General features: G+C 39.0%; 1 protein-coding gene and 1 non-coding gene across 3 annotated transcripts in view; one reads left to right on the top strand and one right to left on the bottom strand.

The window, feature by feature from the left end:
- Window positions 1–18469, bottom strand: part of LOC105387523 (matrix metalloproteinase-2) — a 133110-nt gene extending 114641 nt beyond the window's left edge. The window contains exons 1-2 of one of the 2 annotated variants that reach the window (XM_038114686.2): window positions 18121–18469; window positions 15868–16564 (exon numbers count right to left, since the gene is read on the bottom strand). In XM_038114686.2, coding sequence (XP_037970614.2) covers window positions 15868–16386 — 519 coding nt within the window. In that variant the 5' untranslated portion in view covers window positions 16387–16564; window positions 18121–18469. The remainder of the gene's footprint in view (window positions 1–15867; window positions 16565–18120) is intronic. The other variant, XM_038114687.2, reaches the window with a different exon arrangement.
- Window positions 14231–14303, top strand: Trnak-cuu. The gene has a single exon. It is a non-coding gene; the product is annotated as a tRNA-Lys (tRNA).
- Window positions 18470–21289: the final 2820 nt, after the last annotated feature.

The raw sequence follows: 21289 nt of genomic DNA, 5'->3' as shown, positions 1-21289 counted from the left end.
TGACGCTTGCAGCGATCATCATAGCTGGGATCAGCTATACCAGTCCTGTAGGACAAGTATCGTAAAAATCTTTTTTGTATTTTTTCGACTCTGTCAATATATTCATGGTACCTAGGGTTCCACACTTGTGAGGCATACTCGAGTATGCTTCGAACGTATGCACAGTAAATTATTTTTATAGTTTTGATTTTGGTGAAATTTCTAGATATTCTGATTAGGAACCCCATTGATTTATTAGCCTTCGATATAAGTTGATCAATGTGATGATCAAATAGGAGTTTTTCATCATGAACAACTCCCAGATCTCTGACCTGATTGACCCTTATTAAATCGGTGTTTTTCAGGGAGTAACCAAACTGAAGGATTTTGCGAGTAAATGTGATCAGATATCACTTGGAAACATTAAGATCCAATTTGTTGGCCAAGCAATAACTATCCAATCTACATAGATCAGACTGCAAGTCAGTCTGGTCGTCTGCGCTACAGATCCTCTTTGCAATCTTCATATCATCAGCAAAAAGGAAAAGCTGAGAGTGCTGAAAGCAAGACGTTATGTCATTAATGAAGATTACAAAGAGGAGAGGCCCGAGAAGGGACCCCTGGGGAACTCCTGAGGATATTTCAGCAAACGGGGATAAGTACCCGTTTACAGCAAAAGCCTGAGAACGACGGGTGACGTAAGATGAAAACCAACGAAAAAGGTCGCCATGAATTCCCAACCTATGTAATTTGCACAAAAGTAAAGAGTGGTCTATTCTATCGAAAGCCTTACTGTAGTCAGTATAAATACAGTCCACTTGACCACCTCCATCCATATTCCTCGTCAAAAATTCGTTGAATAACAGTAAATTAGATACTGTGGATCTACCACGCAGAAAACCGTGCTGATGAGTGGAAAAAGAGGATTTTAGTGAGGAGTAAACATGGTCATACACTAGTTTCTCGAAGACCTTTGCAATAACGCATAATTTGGAAATGGGCCTATAATTTTCAACATTGGACTTGCTTCCTTTCTTATGAATCGGTGTAATAAAGGCCATTTTCCATAGATTAGGAACTATTCCTTCACTTAGAGACCGTCTAAAGAGTAAAGTTAATGGTAAAACTAAGCTTGATGCACAGTTGGAAACGAAAGAAGGAGGAATATCGTCAGGTCCAGCCGAGACTGATATATCGAGAGTCTTTAATAGCTTAAGAAGTTTCAATTCGGAGACCTCGATGGAGCTTAGGGTATCTCTTGAGTTTACTGAGGAAAAGTCACAGCCGTGGTTATTTGAAATAGCATTAGTTGGAGGGAGAAAAGTGGTTATCGACCAACTGTGTAATACGACCACATCGCAACCACATCGCAACACAACCACATCGACATTTTGTCGCTGCCACAACGCAACTGCAAAAAGCCGCTGTCACACTATTCACACGTAACCACGCTTGACCACATTATGTCGCTGCGACGTGGTGTGGTTGTGGTACGTGTGAATTGACGCTAAGTACTTACCTACATTGCATTTTATACAACGTAAGTATACTAATAATTTTTGCATATAAGTACCTAATGCGTATACTAGTCACTGAAATGGATGAAACATATCGGAATATATACGTACAAAAACTATAAACACATAAAACTGGATGTTTAATGCTGTCAAATTTATACGCTGTACAGTGTTATCAAACATGCGTTTTTGTGATTCTAATAATAGCAAGGACTTTATAATATAGACACAACTATGCCTGTCTGCTGCCTGTGCATCAGAGCATAGTGAAGTGAGTAGCTATTGAACATAATATACATATACTATAATAGACTGCGATTCCGAGTCTGACAAAAGACGTCAGAATTTATTGACCTTTTATTAAAATTGATGGTATCGAACTTTTGCGTGCAGTGCAGTACGCCATTAAACAACCAAATCTAATTACTTTTGTTTACATCAATAAACATATTTTAATGCATACAGATACAGACAGACGCATTATTACTCACATTGATATTCGGAGATTGAGGGCACCAATGACTTTTTCGATTTCAAACAAATACTTATTTATAAAAGGAAAAATGTTACATCGAGAGCATAATTTGTATTCGAAATGACTTACTTAAAATTTATGAAGTGCGAATTTAATTTGTATAATGAAGACATAACTTCTTTCCTGTCATAAAACAACGGTGCCTGCGCTCGGGTTATTGCAGATATCCGCATTCATCTTTACTCATCTCATGAAACAAAATTACAAAGTTTAAAACTCGGTCGTGCGTGAAGATATACGGTGCTGTCGGAACAAATTACATTAAATTAAACTCGAAACCCACGAAAAAACGCTAAAATGATGACGAATGGATTACGAAATACCATATGGGTGATGGCTACGTAATTAATGATGAACGACTCCTCAGGATACCAATCTTATCCAAAATTATAGTTTAAAAAGCTTTTAGAGATTAATACAGCGTATTATTAATATGAATCGAACCCAGGAATTGAATAAAATAGTAATTGGTTGGTATTGCTTCAAATGATGTCTATAGCAAAAACATAATTTAGTAGATACACACACTTATTTTTGTATGTCGTATGTATACCTACAAATTTAATACATTGTGTATAACATTTGGGTACAGGTACTTAACCTATAGGTACGTAAATGTTATGCTCAGCTATGTACCTACTGAAATGTTGTCAATACCTACCTAATTATTGTGGCCTTGCTCATAGATCCAATTACGAGAAAGAATTACTGAAACATAAGACTTACTGAGCAACCAAACACATTAATATCCGTAGAGGTCATTATTAGAGGGCCTTCTGATTCACTATTCGTAAAAGAGGAATACAGAAAATAAGGCATTAAGTTATTGTTCCATATTATTACCACCTACAGTTCCAAATAACTGGAATTTCATCATAATTATTATCTTTGTAACTTGTTTTATTGAGTTATGTGAACATTTTATCTATCTGCCTGCCCTGCTACACTATCCTACAAATATGACAAGTAAGTACCTATATAAGTACTGAAGTAAAATCAGTTTAATATAATTATTTTCATAGATAGGAAAATTTTGAAAAAATAACACAAAGAAAGAAAGAATAACTTACACACCAAATTTCTTAAAAAGTCAATTTAATATTCAGTGATTTTCCACGAATTTCATTCAAAAAAGCTTAACCCGCTTTCGGCATACAAATCATAGGTACAATGGTACTTTTGCAACCGATATTCAGTATTTCAGTACAGTAGTTATACCTACCTAGTTCATTATAAAATATGTGAGTATACTATACACTACATTTTAAGTACACTTTCTTACTTACTTATTTTTGCAGGCAAGTTTAATTTACGACGATTCATAATTCTCGTGATGTCAAAACATGCAACAAATATTTCAATATGCCTCGTGAACGGTCATTTAAACAAAATTTACTGAGTTCATAAGTAATTCTTATAATTTTTATGTGACCATTGTTTGGGCGGCTTATAAGTACACTCACGAGCAATGAAAAGTTCCATCGACAGCACCAAATCATGCCCGGAAAATGCTAATTTGTAGGATTAAAATAGTATTGGAGACAGCCTTTCCTGCTAATAAAATTCAGAACAGGCAACGTGAAGATAATCCATTAGGTGTTGCAATTTTATGGGCTCGTGCCAATCAATAATTAATTCCAGATATGCTATTAAATCATAATAATTAATCCGGCTGGCTACAGGACAATGGATGTCCGGCCACGTCGCTGTCAGCGCGTCTGGACTGCATCCTTCACACTGCATTCCCCCGGGGCATCCTCGTCTATAGCTGCTGCCGATTTCACTACTAAGAACGTCGACTTAAGTTGAACTTAAGTATGGCATGCAGCTCTGTGATTAGCTGAATTGACCTTAGGATGGATTTAAGTTCATGCTTTAGCATATTATTTACGGAAATGAGAAAATCGGCCTAAGTTACAACTCCACTATGTTACCTTCTCTGTCAAGCCCATCTCAATATAAATTGTCGTTAGCCTTTATGCCCACAAATTAAGGTGCACAATGCAGACAGTCCAGGAGTCCAGGAGTGCATTCGTGACACGTGCGGTTTTGTATCTCAACTGACGATCGAGATGAGAATAATGTCGTATAGAAATGTTTATCTTTTCATCACTCGTGTCGTGCACCAGTAAGCTAGGTACTATAGTTGTGTTACTACACTTGTAGCAACTAGTGACAACTTGTGAATGTCTGCAGGTTCAGTAGTTGTTGTTGGTGGGCGGAGCGCCTACGAGTGTCGGCTTTATGATGTTGTTGCTTTGTAGGTTGTTTCACACACATAGTAGACGACAAGACGAGACAGTTCGAAATACGTAGGTATTAGAAAAGTAAAAATTTTGTATAGCTTTTTATTGCAGGTATTTATATTTATTTCTATGTGTCAATTTTGTATCAAATATCTGTTGCCGAATAAATATAAAAAAACGAAAAAAAAAAAAAAAAAAAATACTTGTAGAAAATTCAAGTTGCCAATATACCTACAGTTCCACTTCATATTATTGTGAACGAAACCCGAACAAGACTCGAACGGTCGCACTCGAGTCAAGTGCACTCAAAGACAAAGGCGTTATTTTGCTAAAATGTGTAAGATTTCATATTTTTTACCTTTAGAAATTGTATTGAGTACAAATGGAATATAACCGGTATGATTCTTGAAAATCTTGAATATCGCGGTCCCCACGTGCCCGGCGGCCCCTCGCAGATATCTGGAGGGAGGAACGCCCTCCACAAACTAAAATGTAAAAAAACAAGAGAGCTCTACGTGAGTCCCGACAGACGCACAACGCCCCAAACATTGCTGAGCCACTTTTTATCATTTTACGAGCACACATTTCAACATTCCCAACCTATACCCAACTTAAAATTACATTCCATTTCCAAACATACTTTAGGAGTTCGGTAAAAACTTTTTATTCAGCCGTAAAAATGAAAATGCAATCACTTTCTTTCTACGCCGCACGTATCAGTCGACAAGACAGTTACATACTCGTATAGACTTAAATTTACAGTTAGTAGACTCCATTTATGAGCCATCCATCATCGATCCTGTACAAGGGTTCAGTATACTCTACCAGTTTTATAGCAACTAATAAGTAGTTAATGATTATAGTGCAGACAAGAGTGCTGGTACCTACTCTTTTTGGTATTGAAAATAGATACAACCTGAGTATGAAAGCAATAAAACTAATAAAAAAATGAAGGTTGAAAATAGGATCTCTGTGTACTTGTATTGTCTGATCCTCCCGTTTAACAACCATAAAGTGCAGTTAATTTTTATAGCTGCTGTCGATAAATTAATGGACATGACAATAAATGAACATTTACTTATCCAGACCCGTCATTCACTTGATACAGTGGACTCGTACTTGTTCTCGGTTGATTCATTATATGAATGCAAACACATACTACAAATAAACATATAAATTAAATACAACTATATATTTATAAATATTATAATATTAAATTTTAACTATTTAAACCTTCAGGTGAGATATTATATTTACTTTTTAATCCTTCGGGTCGTCATATTATTCTAAATTCAGACTCCCTCATGAGCGGTTAACGAAATATTTCTTCAGACTTTTAAAATAAATTCTAAGCACTTTAGGCCTTAGGGGAATATTCGTAAAACCGAAAATTTAAATTTCTGTGTTAGCCGATTAGAGCTTAAATTTAGTTTAGAAGCCCTAAGCTGAGACCTAGGAGTATTAATTTCAGCAACAGAGTCAGCTGGCGCGCTCCGTCCGTCAGGCTGCCTATTGAATCTAATAATGACTGCAAAGGTCATTGCTTCTCAACCCAATGCCAGGCCCACGCAAATATAGCCCCTGTCACCATGCGTCACGTGTGATATTCGCTCGCGGCACTGTTTACAGACTACAACAGCGATCAGAAAGCTGAATGGAAGCGATGGGTCACATCCTGTGGTTTCAATTACATCGGAAGCTCAATTAATACTTCATTGATCTTCTTCGTGCGTTTTCATATATTTTTTAAATAACCCCTTCTGCACGCTTTGTAGTTGCCCCCTGCGACGCGGAGGGCGCTAAGTGCTCCGGCGATAAATAAAAGAGCCCGGACGAGCAAAAAATCCACTCCACTGACGTTTAATTTGTCAGCTTGTCGACATCGCCAACCACGGCTTGTGTTGTGTGCGAGACACTTTGAAAAATAAAAGCTAAACAATAAACGTACCTGCAGTAGTTAATCTTCAGGTTTTAATTCATCCAATTGTACGATATATTTCATAATAATATATTATTAAACAACATTATTAAACAGAGCAAACAGCAACACCAGTAGCGATGAGTCTTATGGCATCGATCAGCGTTTTGTTCTCAGCCGGCACAATGCAAAGTGATTAATGTTTTAACAATGTCGATGCGAAACAATTTGTCGAGTCAATGGGCCGGGCGATCGATCCCATAAGCGGCGGGCGGCTTGCTGCGACTGCACAATGCACTACACCGCCATAAAACAAGCTCCATCTAGACTGCAAGAAATGTAGTACCTCGCCAGCGAAATACACCGATATCTCACCAGCGCAACAACACTCAAGAGCTTTACTTTATTTGAGCACGGGCAAGGACACCGATAAAAAGGTTGAGTGTCCTGGAATTGTGTTTCAAATGTCGGGGCTATAGATTCAATAATGTGTAAGAATCTGAGCCGAGCATTTCGGAGGACATCGAGACATGGAGCGATGAATTTTTAAACAGCAATCGAAGCGCCGATCGCAGTGCCACCACGTGGCGCGGCCGGCCCATCCCGATCGTTATTCAATAATAAACCAGCGAGCCCCTGTTAGCATTCCGCCGAACGACGGTAGCTTCATAAAACCCCAGATAATAAAGACTTTATTGAAATCTTCGCCGTATCTACCGTCTGTTAAAGCGATAATTGAGTTCTCAGCCCTAATATAAAATATCAATTCCAGATAAAGTGATCGCTTCGAAAACACAGTGTTGTAAAATGATTGAAATCTTTGTTCTTATGCAGGGGATGTTCTTATACTCCATAAGATGATCATGTAAATCTTATTTATGTTTCAGGAAATGTTTATTTAAAGGGCACTTTCAATCATCAGTGCGTAACAAAAGGTATCAATTTAATGCCTTATAGAAGGGAACATTTCAGCATCTGAGTTCAGCAATAGTTTGATGAAGTGTTTAGGTATCTATTAAATATGGCAATTTACAGTTAATAATATCGTTATTTAGGACACGGCCCAACATGTTGCGCAGGCGCCGGCGCCGGAGAGATAGAGATCAACTGATCGTAAACGCTCGCGCACTGTCTGTCAATAAAACTCTAACGATCACAATTACATGACTGATTTAATCAAATTAGTCATAAATGAGTCTCTTAAATACTAACTAGCTGTCGCTAAGTTCGTTTATGAAAATTGTATAATCCTAGGTACATATTTTAGGTGTTCTTGTGTTTTAGTGTAGTTACCGATATTTATCAATTATTTATCTGAACCTTAACATACGAAGAAAAAAATCTGTGACCGTATTCTGATATTATATTTTAATAAGCAATCGGAGATCACCGCAATAAAATTCCTCAGAGATAAATTAAACGAAGAATGTCAAAGCAATAAGCGAGTCGTTCACCTATCGTAAATGAAAGTATCTACAACAAAAATTGATACAATGATTTGTCGGTCGATGATCAGCCTGGGCTGTGATTGATGACTTGATGAGTGGCTCGCTGCCGCTGATGATAGAATGATGACCCGCCACGTCGGGGCACACATCGCTCCGGGAGCGCGAATAGTGAGAGTAATATACGAGGGTAGGCATCAGCACATCAAGAAGAGCCGGATACATGCAACTTCTGATTATCTGCAATATGTCATTTTTCCATAAATAAGCAAGAATATTATTTTATTATTATTATTAAACATTTATTTCCAGATATATCATCCAAAGTAAATTAGTAAAACATGTCATTATCCATGGCCTAATTATTTTTGAAATCTTTATTTTATGTATCTCTGTACCATCATGTTCATTACTCTGACTAGTGACTACTGATAATAAAATATCTTCATTTCTTCGATGTCTGTTCTGTACCAAATATAATGAGCACACTCTCTAATTAATACTGATGTTTATTGTCCTGTCCATAATCCTACATATCTATTTGCTCTCTAACGAGCTCAGATGGTCTGGAAGGTCCATAATGAACTAAGGAGCTGGACGCTAAAGTGCCTCTATTAAATTAAGTGCAAAATCGATGATCGTATTAAAGTACCGGCTATCTAGACGAGAGCTTTTTATCACGTATTGCCTAGGCAACTGGTGGAGAGCTAGATATAAGCTGATCGCTACTACTTCATTCACTAGATTACGCTGGCTATCTATGTTCTTGGTTGTTATTGAACTTTATGAATTGAGTTTATCATATTTTATCAAGTGTTTGTTGTGATAGATCATTATTGTTTCCGGATGTCTGCTAGGTGCATTGCTTCATAATAAGTTTTACATGAAGAAAGAGATAAATTATTAAAACTCGTCATTAACATTGAGCCTTCAAGAAAAAACTAAGTGGACAAGCTGATTTTGAAGCCACATTATTTTTAATTAGCGATGTTAAATCTTAAATTTGGTACTTACAATATGGAAAACTAATTTGAAGTTGAATTTAACAATATTCGTGCAGCTCCGTCGTCGTTCCAATGACAATAACAAAAGCAATCGATAAAAGCTTATTTTCCGGCCGGTTGCCCTTGAGCCCGGCTGCATGCACTAGCCTGATGCATCGACTCCATGTCTACAACCACGTCACTAGCTGGTCTTGCTGATACTCCATCCATAGAAGAATCTGGGATATAAGTAATCGCAATTTTCCACTCAGTTTCTGAACGTTTATTTGAAGATATAAAGAAAAGTATAAGTACAATTCTATTTTGGCCGATAATTGCAAAAAAGTAAAACCCCGCACCGTTCGTTACAGTGAGTTTTTTTACTTTAGATTGGCTCCATAGACTATTGGAAGAGGGCCATTAGTAATTTACCTACAATTTCGTTATTAAAATGAAAATAATAAATAGCTGGTATTGTTGATGACAAGCCCGCCCATGCGTGGCATTACAAAACAACGACCATTATGAAGTCTGAAGAAAAATTACTAAAGTAAAAGAAAACAGAGGGTGCCGACGGATTTAGGGCCGTTTTAATAATAACCCCAAATAAAGAACTTCAGCTTTATTTTGCTTGTGGAAGATACTTTCCTGTGAAATTATGTTATGATGTGCTAGCATGAGTTATAGCGGCTCCGAAACTTGTGTTTGTGGAGCCTGTTAATAAGGCTCGGGCTTTGATAGGAATATTCATTCAGCGCAGACAGACAATAAATAGTTCGTGTTTTCATCTGTAAAATCTCGGAGAGGAGGTAAACGATCTTTGATATTTAACCTTTCGATGAGCAGCATAGCGCCGGTACAACGTCCCTGTCTATTGTCTATGGATTGTCTTTTCAAGTATGAATATGTAATGAGTTTTTTTCTGTATTGCATTGATCAGCTGAAGTTGGAAGGTGAGTGTTGGAGTCATTGCCCCGGCATCGATTGCGCTTCCCTCCGACACGCACCGGCCGACCTCCATTAGACATGTGTCTATGTATAGTATAGTATGGTAGGTATGGGCCCTACATCAGCCGCTCGCGAGCCCTTCCGTTCCGCTCCATGGGGTAGGTAAGTTCGGTACCAGAAATACGCGATCGATCTTTGGACTTTTTCTTCGGGTATTTGAACTCAACTATGCGGCGTGAATATTTTGTTGTCACAAAGGCTTCATTATTTTATGCAAGTTTTCGTATTGTGAAATACCTACTACCATTGTTATTTCCGGATATCTGCTCTAGCATTTTATGTATTTACATTAAATTTTCCCTTGTTTTCGAAAAGTTAATTTTAAAAATCATGTAGGTTCTGTAAGAACTTCCTTACACCACTAGACAAACTTTCTCTTTTGATAAAATCCTTTCAAAAGGTTTTTCCGATTACACTTGTATGAAACACGTGTGATTATCTTTCATGTAGATTACATGACCCTTAGGTATTTTTGTAAGATTCTTCTCTTATAGATTCTCAGTAGCCGGGGAAAAAAAATAAGGAATACATGAATCATCCAAACAAATCCGACTCATAAGAGTCATTCACAGTTGGAGACGCGAGCTGTAATTTGTAATACAGGTAGTAGGTTAAATACATCATGTATATTTTCAGTTTGGTTTCAGGTGAGTCATTTTTAACCGGAGTGAAAGCAATAGGTAGGTTTATGTATACTCAGATTACTCAGGGAATAACCATATTTACAACCACCACCTACTACCTACTCAGGTCCATTGTGTTTGCAACTATATGTATATTATGACGCCAACCTGAATGGTTACTTATTTATTATGGTTTAGTGTTATTTTGAAAAAAAAAGTAGAAAGAAATATTTTGTTAAGTACTTCGAATTGTGACGCATATAAGGAAGACCAGGTATTCTGCAAAAAACCAAAGAATGAATCGCATCAACAAGAAAAGCTGAAAAACTATGTTTTTTTAAATAGTTTAGTTTAACAATAGTATATACTTAATGAACTTTCGTATATAAGCATAATAGCGAAAATGTATTAAGTAGTATACATATACTTAGATAAATATTATTGTGTTCTTTCAGCACAAAGTCAGGATCTTCTGCAAGCGCCAAAGCTAATAGGGCGACGCACACCCGCTAAAGTTAGCACACGGGTTCACTCTAGCCTACGTAACACCATGTAACACGAGGTTTAGGAGTCCTGTTGCGGTAACATCGATTCTATACCATTGGCATTGCGTTAAAGGTTCCGATTGCATGACGGCTCCCATTCGTTGGTAAATTGTCAAGCTAGAGTGACCCTAGCACAGCTAGCCCTGCGTGCGCGCAGGCTATTCGTAAGCAAATTACTATCGAGAACTTTTGTTTGTGTCTTTCTTGATTAATCTGTAATTGCTCGACAAATACTGATAAGTACAAACAAGCTCAGCAAGATCTTGATGTTATACTAGAGGCTAGAGGCCTTCCTAAACGAAATAAATAATAAAAATAAAATAAACTTTAAAGCTACCGTTGAAACATGAATGAATTTAAAATTATAAATCACATTTTACTTTTTAAACTAAATCTTCCATGTTGAACAAAAATTTCGTTAATGTTTAAAATTATTCATACGACTGCTTGTCACGGTTGAAAATAATAAACAATAGTCGACAAAGCTCGTTTGCATGTACACCACGAACTTGCGCACATAATGTCATGTATCTAATGTACATAATGCTATGTACATATAGCACTTATCGCGTGCCGACCACCCATGTGTAAGAAATTTAGACACTTGATTGCCTTTAACGAACTTACTAGGTACACTTAACTGAGCTTAAACTTAAAAGAGTTTAATCCCTTTGTTTTCAAGCTGAGCCTTAAATTGAGCAAGCGAAAGATTTCGAGAGTAATTGAGGTAGACAACAAACAAGCCCAGGAATTGAATTAGCTCAGACAGCTTCTAAGAAGGAACATAATTAATGGATGGAAGTGGGAGATGAGAGACGAGCCAGATACCACTTTAGTACTAAGAAGTATATTTTTTACAACACAAGATAGATTTAATCTCCGGTGCACTTTGTACTACAAAGAGTACAATCCCAGCGACAAACACAGCACTACAGGCTCCAAACAAGAGCAGGCCGACTACGACTCCGCGCTAGAAATAAAACCCTTATAAAAACCCGACACGAGAAAAATGCAGTATGCACTTTTAAGGATGCCTCGGCAATGGCAGTAACCAGAGACTCGCCGAGCGAAACCCGATTACGCGACAACGCGAATAACGACGCATAAAAACCGCCGAGAAAAATCCGACGCTTTGTCAGTGTTTATGAAGTCATGTGGCGAGGAAATATATTTCATAGCGGCGGTGTCCCATTTCGCGTACACTACCGAGATAAAGGAACTGCTTTTACCCAAGGATAGAGCTACCAAGTTAATGCGAATAACATTTCGTCTGTGCGACACACGGACTGAGAGCTGGAGGTATTTCCTTCTAGATTTATTAAGTTAAGTGGATGTTAGTCGGAGCGAGCGGCGGAAGACGACAATCAATCACAGCCGTGCGATTGTTAGTTACATTACAAGTATCGTCGCTCCGAGCGCGGCAGTCTAGACTCGTCGCCTAATGAAGTGCACGCGAGCCGGCTCCTGCCAGACTTATCAAATGCCGACTTTACTGTTACATATGCTAACAAACAGCAAACATATTCCGTAATGTAATAAATCATAATAACACAAAGAAACATGACTAGTATATGCAGCAGAAAATATGAAATTTTGACTCATACGTTTAATCCCTTTTGTCTGATATAAAATTAGGACACTTGTTTCTAAGAAGCCGGACAATGGCGGTTGACCGCCGCGGCTGCACGCGAAGCAATCGTTTGCAGTATTTCGGCGATGTAGATTGCACTTGGCACAGTTTTGGTTAAAAGAAATTTAGCACAATTTGTGAGGTTGAGTATAAAAAGGCAGTACCTACGTGAGATTGGATCTGCGTGGTGTCGAATAACAATGGGTCGAGTCGCCGCCGGAACCGGTGACTCACCGGCGGAACACCGGAACGGCACCCGCTAGACAATGTCTCAAACCAGACTAACATACTAAAATTAATGTAAGTATAGGGAATTAAATTAATCTTCAATCGAACAGCAATTTTTGGACCAAACTAAATCCTTATTACGAGATTGAGCCAGAAAGGGCCTTATTTCGTTTGGTGAAAAAACTAGGAATTACGAATTGGATCTGAAGGTACAACTACATGGGTGGGTTGAGATTCAGGAGATTAAAACAAACTTAAAGGTAGATTTGTCCCGTAATGGCGAATAGTAGAGTGTTCTAATGAGGTCCACAGTCTGCTAGAACATGAGAGCACATTGATCCTACAGCTATTGCTTGATAGGCTATTCACAAGAGCATCGACACCAACGAGTAGCATCAACACTATCATCAATAGTGTCAAACTGATTGCTTTTTAAATTGTGGCCAATCAACTCCATCGGTAATCGAGATTCGGTGCGGAATTCTAATGAGTGAGCTATGTCTATGATATTATGTATTGTTTAACCCCGGGCCGGTTTGTTTGTCAGCTACCTATTAAATCTTACAAACGCAAAAAAGTGTCTTAATTTGATTATTCTTATGGCTTATTGCCTTCTATTGTTTTTAATTAAGAATAAAATGAGCTTTATAAAGATAAAAAAATAGCTCGTGATTTGGCTCCAAGCAAAAATATTTTGCAGTGAATCGGGAATTGATGGTTAACTAAGTCACCCAATCCAATATACTGCGGTTGACATAGCTGAAACAAAATATCCGAACAACAATAAATATTGTTATCTTTACTCTGTCGGTAGCCTAATTACCATTATAAAGCCTGTCTAAATAGTGCGGCAGTTTCGAATGCAATACAGATAGCATCTGAAAATGATGTTCATCTCTGTCTATCCTTCAGGCGATGGGTGCGTGTGTCTCTCTCGTTGGTTATATTTATCTCGAGACTTGGGCTTCCGGTCGGCGTGCCAGCAAGCGCCGGAGTTGCACAAAACAGAAATAAACCTTAGCAGAAATCCTTTCGGTTATTAATACGTGGAATAAAAAAAATACATCCGCGATTCTGAACGTAACTTGTGGATAAAATGTCGAAGACGATAATAAATTCATAATATGTATAAGAACCAGTGTTCTGTAAGTTTGTACAGTCAACAAAAGAGACAACTAGGTACCTACCCCCAATGCAAACAGTTTGATCTGCCACCACTTACCTACCTAAGCAGGTACCTAAGTGCATGAAAGAATAGTAGTACAAAATGGTGATGTCATAAAGCTAGGTTCCCGCTGTACGCACTCGCGAGGATGCGATGCGATGTGCGATGAGATGATGTTAGGCAATAGATAAGAGTCGCATAATCGCTGGTCAGATGTGGGTCAACCGCTGCGACCTTCCTAACTCAGCGGGTAAATGAATATTTGCACTACTAGTTACTAGGTACTATGCCGAATTAAATGCTACATATACTAATGATTATGCATCGAATAACTTTTTTAAATAGTGTGAATTTGGTAAAATAACAATACCCGGAAATGGTTGACCTATTTCAATATTCTTCACATCTGCCCGGCTAGCTCAGTCGGTAGAGCATGAGACTCTTAATCTCAGGGTCGTGGGTTCGAGCCCCACGTTGGGCGACTCTTTTTTATTTTATTCTTTGTACAGTTTTTACGAGTAAAAAATCTTTATTTAATTCAGTTTATGAAACTTGCGTGTAATATCTATGGACTGTTTGTTTATATATCTGTTGCATTAATTATGTAAAAAATATAAGTAAACAAATCATAACTGGCTCGTATTACATGATAATTATGATATGTTTATTAAGTCATTGGAGTCAGATAAATATTTTTTCTTGTAATTGACTTGTTGTAAACATGAGGTAAACTAGTAACTAGTAGAACCACTTATAAAATGACACATAAAGGCTACTGGCCTTTTTATCTTTCTAATAAATAATACCAGATCCTTTAACAAACTGATTTACAGGAGTGGCGTTGTGTTGGGTAAATAGCTCTAACTCTTACATAACGTGCAGTGGGTCGACCTACATGCGCGCGCGCAGGAAGCCGCTAACCGCCGCGGTCACGCCGTGTTTAGACTGCAATTAAAACTCTTCTGATTTGAACTCCTTCGACTTCCGACGAGCAAGGCGGGCCTGCTTCTACCGCTCGCGGGCGCTTACTGCACGCGGTGGAAATTACTTAAGCTTTTTTTTATACTTAACACGTGAGGAAAATTATAGCATTTGACTTTTCTGGTTTTCTTATCAATTCCGTTCCCTTTTTTGTACAAAGTAGGTTGGTAGTTTGTGAAATGAGCGGTAATAAATGAGGCGTCGTCCTCCATAGTGCGGAGGAGGCTAGGGCCGCTCCGAGCAGTCACTTATCCCATTAATCTCGACTCCGAGTGTCCGTCCGTCTGTCACCGGCAGTAATCTAATGCGACACGCCAGCTTTTTGTCCCTCATTACTCGTCACTGGAGATACGCCTTAAAACGCTCGTTAATCCATCACCGACAAACAGGACCACTTTCGGAAATCAACCTTACATTCTGTAGAAAGTAATAAAATGGTAACGATCCCGCCGAGATTACCTACTCGAAGTGCTCCACGGATAAACAGACACATCCAGAATAAACAGAGTCCTCTATTCGTGTTTATATCAGCGTCGCTGAAAGTTTTCATAGTACTCTCGGCATTTCATATTTTTAAAATGAAAATGTAAGTAATACGCGCGGTGGTGAGTGTCGTGTATAAAGAGCGTCTGGCGGAGTCAGTCGGAGATGGAGGATAAGCAGACAATACGCCCAGCGGCGCTTCCGCCGAGGCTCAGACAGAACAAAAGTTCACAAGTCGTCCCCAGATCTCGCTCACTGTTTTGTATGCATAAGCCACCGGGTGTGAGGGCCCCGCATAAATTATTCAACTTTGCTGCATTTGTTGAAGGAAACGGAGACGCTTAGATAGCTGGACAAAAGCCCGATAAGGTGCATGGAATTAGTGGACGCAATCTTATCTTAAACGCTAAAGGTTTGGGAGCGTTGCTACTGGCTATATAGTAACTGGCCAATTACCTGCCATTCACTCTACAACCTACACAACTCACACAGAAACGGGGTTCTTAAGGTTTAAGTGTTTTTGTGTTCTTATAGGTAAACAAAACATGTCTAGTCATAGGTAATAGTAGAAGAGTACTCACAGTAGCTTGCGTGTCCTGCAGAGTGTCCCGGGCGCGGCGCGGGAGGGGGCGCTGGGCGGGGTGCGGGGCGGCGGCGCAGCAAGACAGCAGCATCAAGAGGACACCACAGCTCCGCCACGCGAGCCCCCAGGCCGACCAGCTCCGGACACATTCCTTCAAAGCACCCTTTCTCCGCCCCCCATATAAGGACGCCGCTTCCTTATTTCTGACACTAATCGATTCTTTACCGAATACGTCGCTCTGATTATGCAATCCTTCTCGGTCGATTGTGTGAGAGCACCGTCTTTCGACATATTTATTTTGGCATTCAGCGTACCTTCCCTTATGTGGTATTCTAAAGCTATCTACATAATCAGTCGTTTGTTGAATTTCATCTAAATTATCATTGGAATGGTTGTGACTTGTTGTCGTGTTTCTATGTTCTACGGTGCAGTCGTGTGTGGTGATGCCGCGGCTGGTGCTGGCGGCGGGGGTGGGGGCGGGGCGCCGCGGGGGGCGCGGGGGGCGCGCGGGGCGCATGCTGGCGGGGGCCCGCTCTGCTCGCTGCTCCTCATGAGCCCGCTATCGGCATGTTTCCTGTGACGTGGACAGATAAGTCTCCCGCGGCGGGATGCGCCTCTATCGGCCGGCGTGGGCGGCGCGCCTGTTTATATTCTGCTTATAATATTCTTGTATGAACAAGATATTGAAGATCTGTCTGCAACAAAATAAAGAAGAAACATGATAAATTGGAATCTGATAACAAGATAAAATGGAAGATTTTCGCTATGGTTGCCGCCTGTAGGCTTATTTTAGTTATTTATTTAGATTGGATACTCGTGTACTTAAATAAATTCTGATCAGAAAAGTTTAATATAGTCAACAAAAGCTTTGCTCTTATCAACTTTGAATGAACAAGGTGGCATAGTAAAAAGCGTTGGATAAAAATCTGGTTCTAAAACCACCTAGCATTTTACTTATTGGAAAACAAGTGGGTAAGTTACTTGTAGTAAATTTTGAAAACAAATAAGAATTTTAATTAATCTAATGATCTACAATGTAAGTATAAATTCTTCTCTGTTTCTTTTTAATGTAATAGAATAAGAACATACCCTAAATCATTACATCATGTAACTCTAATGCACGCACAGTACAGAGAAGATTGATTATTGTGAAGACGATGACAAAATGCGTCTTCCTATCAGTAAGAGCAGTAAATTATGACTGGCTGATAAGTCTGAACCCTTCAATTATCAATATTCTCTCCTTTATGACTTTTAAGAGATACTGAAGTAATATTATTATGCATAACAATTTGGTTCATATTCTACGTGTTTATAGAGAGCTAACTACAAAAGCAGTAATTTATAAATTATTTAAATTCAAAACAGCGGGTGTGCGGGCATGAAAGTGTCACATAAGATTAGAACATCAAAACAATAAGACCATTTTGTGGGTCTCTCTCTCTGGGATCTTATTGGAACGTATTTCACTCAAACTGTATATCTATTTTGAAAGAGATATAGAGTCTATAGAAATATGTTTACCTTCGAGTATAGATTAAAACAATTCGACCAAATTTCCATCCCTGTATGTAAGTAAGTACGCAGGTTTTATTTAAGTAGTTATAATGCTTATATCAACCTTCCACAGGGAGTAATGCTCGGAGATTAAGAGGTTATAATAAATTCTAGGAAACTGCTAGTGGCTCGGGACATGTTTGTACATAATAGGACCCTACAGAAGGGGCGACTGGCGGTTTCGATCGCATTCTTTTAAGCACGAAGATTGTGAAAGAAAGAATGGATTAACAAAACTTTCAGTCCAATTACCTAATAGGATAGGAAGAAAGATTAACTCACTACGGAAATACGAAAAAGTCGTGATATACGTTTATGTTATTTTGCCCACGTAACATAGAAAATAGAGCAAACATTTGTTGGTGGATCGCCGCGGCACAAGTTGAGCAAGTACGAGCTAAGTGGGACTATTTATACACGACGCCCTGTTTTAATTACACCATCCACCACGCGACCGGGGGCTTCCACAAATAAATCACTAAAGGCATTATTGTGTGCCTAACTCGATATACCTGAAAAGCTGCCATACCTATATAAACTTATTTAAATCAGTAACAAGAATAGTTATCATTGCAGATTATGTATAAATATTTAATTCGCAAAAGCTTCTCAAACAACAGCGAAAGCATTTTGAAATTCTAGAAACTTGAAAGGCGTATAGAGCTTTCGTGGAAAATATGAAAAGTGAACTTACACGTTTCGTCCAGAGAAAAACCTTTCGCGGAAATCTTGAAAACAAAACAACGCGTGAAGTCTCGAATGAAGCTTTCGCTTTCAACTGAACTGAACAGAGAGGGACAGCGAGCTTCACAAGTTGACACTGAAAGCACTGCTCTATTACAGAATTCACACCGCGGACTCGGCTGAAACTGCGTCAGGATCAAACGAACTGGTAATTCAACAAGTTGCGAATATAAAAGCACTAACACTAAAACTGGTATAGAAACTGGATCGTCAGTATGTCACGGTGCGAGTGTGTCGGAAGTGGCCGCGAGACTGACGGCTGCAGGCGCGCGCCGCTCCACGCGCCATCCTCTACTAACTACGAAACTTCGGGTGAACGGAACCCGCCTCAACTGTGAACTTTAGTGCATGCGCCGCGTGCACACACGGGCCTGCGTGCGTGTGTGCGTGGCGTGTGTCTGTGTGCACCACGCTTTGTGGATTATTATTGTCGACGCACAATGAAGTGCGTACAAGGAGCAATTTCGTTTGATTAAAATTTCTTTCGGTTTTGCGTGGAGGGCTTTGTTTTGTGTCGGCCGGAGATTCTGAACGGTCCTTTGTCCGATCAATTAGAAGGGGGCTTATTGGTTTGATAACAGAGTAATTTTCAACTGCAGCGGTTGCATTGCCAATGAGAAAGCGAAACAAAGCACGGTGGAAGCAATTTGTGGAACAAGCGAGATCAACTCGTCTCGGTGTATCGAAACCTCAGGGAAATAAAATCAAATTGAAGATTCGACAATCACGAGCAGACTTCAAATTGAAACTTCCACTGTTATAGCCTGAAAGTATTTCTTAAAGAAAAGTGTTTTCTCCAGAAAATGAGTGAAGAGAGCCGATTATTCTGAAAGAAAATGTAGTTTGCGAGACAGTTTATTTCTACGTTCGTTACCTAAGGTGTTTTGGTGGTCGATACAATAAGTAATTAGATACTATACTTATTTACCCCCAAACCACTGTATATTACCGTTAAATAAAAGTAGAACTACTTGCCAACCTCTAGTTTCCGAATTCCAAGCTAATAATTAGTAGAGCTTTGACATAATTTTTTTTCCTTGTAGGTAGTTAGACATAATATTATGATTAACTTTTATTTATTATGTTAATCTTTTTCCCTTTCCGTTCCGAATAAATATTAGTCAAATAATTACCAATATTGGCTCCCATGTGTTATTTATTTATCACTCGGTGTAATCAGTGCTCTAATCCGATAAGTCATGATGGGAAATTGACTCAATAAGGATAGATAAATTTAAAATTGATTAAAGGATTTATACAAAACTACACCTAAATATTCGTATGTGGTTACCTCCCGTGTTTAAAGCAAAATCTATAAAAGAATAATAAATAATTAATAGCTATGTTATGTTAATACAGAATGATAATGGTGCTACAAATGCTAACACCTGAATAAAATGTCTTTGCAATCGGTCCCTACAAAGCTTCTAATATCGCCTGCCTGACTGAATTTATTTACAAGTATACGACGTAATGACTAAATCAATAATAATGCGGCAGGGCTATACTGCAAATATCTTGGTCCATATCGATTACATTTGGATAAACAGGTAGTTATCGAGAATCATTTCAATATAAGTGTCCATACTGCGAATAGTGTGAAGCTCATTTATGGACATTACTAGTAATGGCTATTTATATCCATTATCCGTCGCAGACATTCTCTACATGCTTCAATTAAGCTTCATCCCTTTATGGCGGACGAAGTCCTCACTCAAACGTCAATTACTCTTATCTACATTGATGCAGTGCAATCTGGGACTAGGTGTGGAAAAGGATATCGCTTTCCTATATCTTCATTCCAAGTCTGGAGCCCTTCCTAGTCGTTATAAATGAGTGCATTGGCTCGTGAAAAGTCTGGGCGGCGAAATATTTTCATTCCCGGCTGCAATATTTCTTCCAGCTTTGTACCAGGAGTGCAGGAGCAACCAGTAGCAGACACGCAAGACCGCACGCGCGCACGACCCACGGTGCATTTGCACACTTCTGACATATCTTTGTCTCGATGAATAGTTAGTTTGTGTCATGTTTAGATGGTGTTAGGATCTGTTTTGGTTTGTGAGGCCGCATGTGGAGTTTGGTGGGACAATACGTGGTAGTATCAAATAAGGCATCAGTACGTGTCGGCTGGCCCCGGCCGGGCCGCGGCGCCAGCGCGACGTGACTTTGAACCTGGGCTGCATGTACTTCTACAATATGATAAGCTTGCAAGAGAGGACAATCTAAGTACCTATTGTTTTATTGAAAGCTTTTGTCTCAGTCGTTAGTTTCGAAGGCTACCGATTAGCGCTAACCCAACCAGTCTATGGCAAACTCAGAGAGTCTGGAATGCCATTCGCACATCATGCTGCCCAATATTGACTCTAGTATTTTGACTAATTGTTGTAAATAACTACACTTAAATATGTCAAAATGTGCCCTCATAATTATTATCAGCAGGTATTCAACCCGTCATTGGTTTAATAAATATTTATTTGAAGCATAATTTCCTGATGATTCGCGGTCGGGCCCGGTCGAAGTCGTCACTAATTTCGAAGTACTTGACCCAGTTGCGTGCACCGGTACTGGCCATGACTCATTCATAGCCACCGGCCACCTTTCTTTTAAGTTTTATGTAATATCTGAACTGATTTATTAATGTTAATACTTGCTTAATACTTACGGCTACAGGCAGGTTCGAGGACCTTTTTATGATCGGCTTACTCCTGTATCTCGGGCGCTTAGGAGGAAAACCTAGTCCAGCTCTCTAGTCACTGTCACTCTAATAAGTTAGTAATTTAGGAGATATGATACCATAGCAAAAATAGACACGAAAGCAGCTAATTAGCTATAGAGTAGTACTTATCTAATCTAAGTGCTGAACTAGGTACTCAAAGTAAAGGTAAGTAACAATGTTCTTATCCCAGGAGAATGTATTTTAGTCTCGGTCGTATTCATGACTCAGAAGACCTACTAAATTATCTTCATATCTGCAAATAGCATCAGCGTAGCTCTTAACTCTTTTCATTTAAGGTGTATTTCATCGTCGCTAGATCTCTTTGTACGCAGAGTCGAGTAAAGTCAATTTTATTCGGAAGCAGCCACAGCAGTAGTAGACCTACTTACCGAAGTACCTAGGT

This window comes from Plutella xylostella, chromosome 8 (assembly GCF_932276165.1).
Source record: "Plutella xylostella chromosome 8, ilPluXylo3.1, whole genome shotgun sequence".
NCBI lineage: Eukaryota > Metazoa > Arthropoda > Insecta > Lepidoptera > Plutellidae > Plutella > Plutella xylostella.
This window is presented reverse-complemented; position numbering and strand designations above follow the sequence as displayed.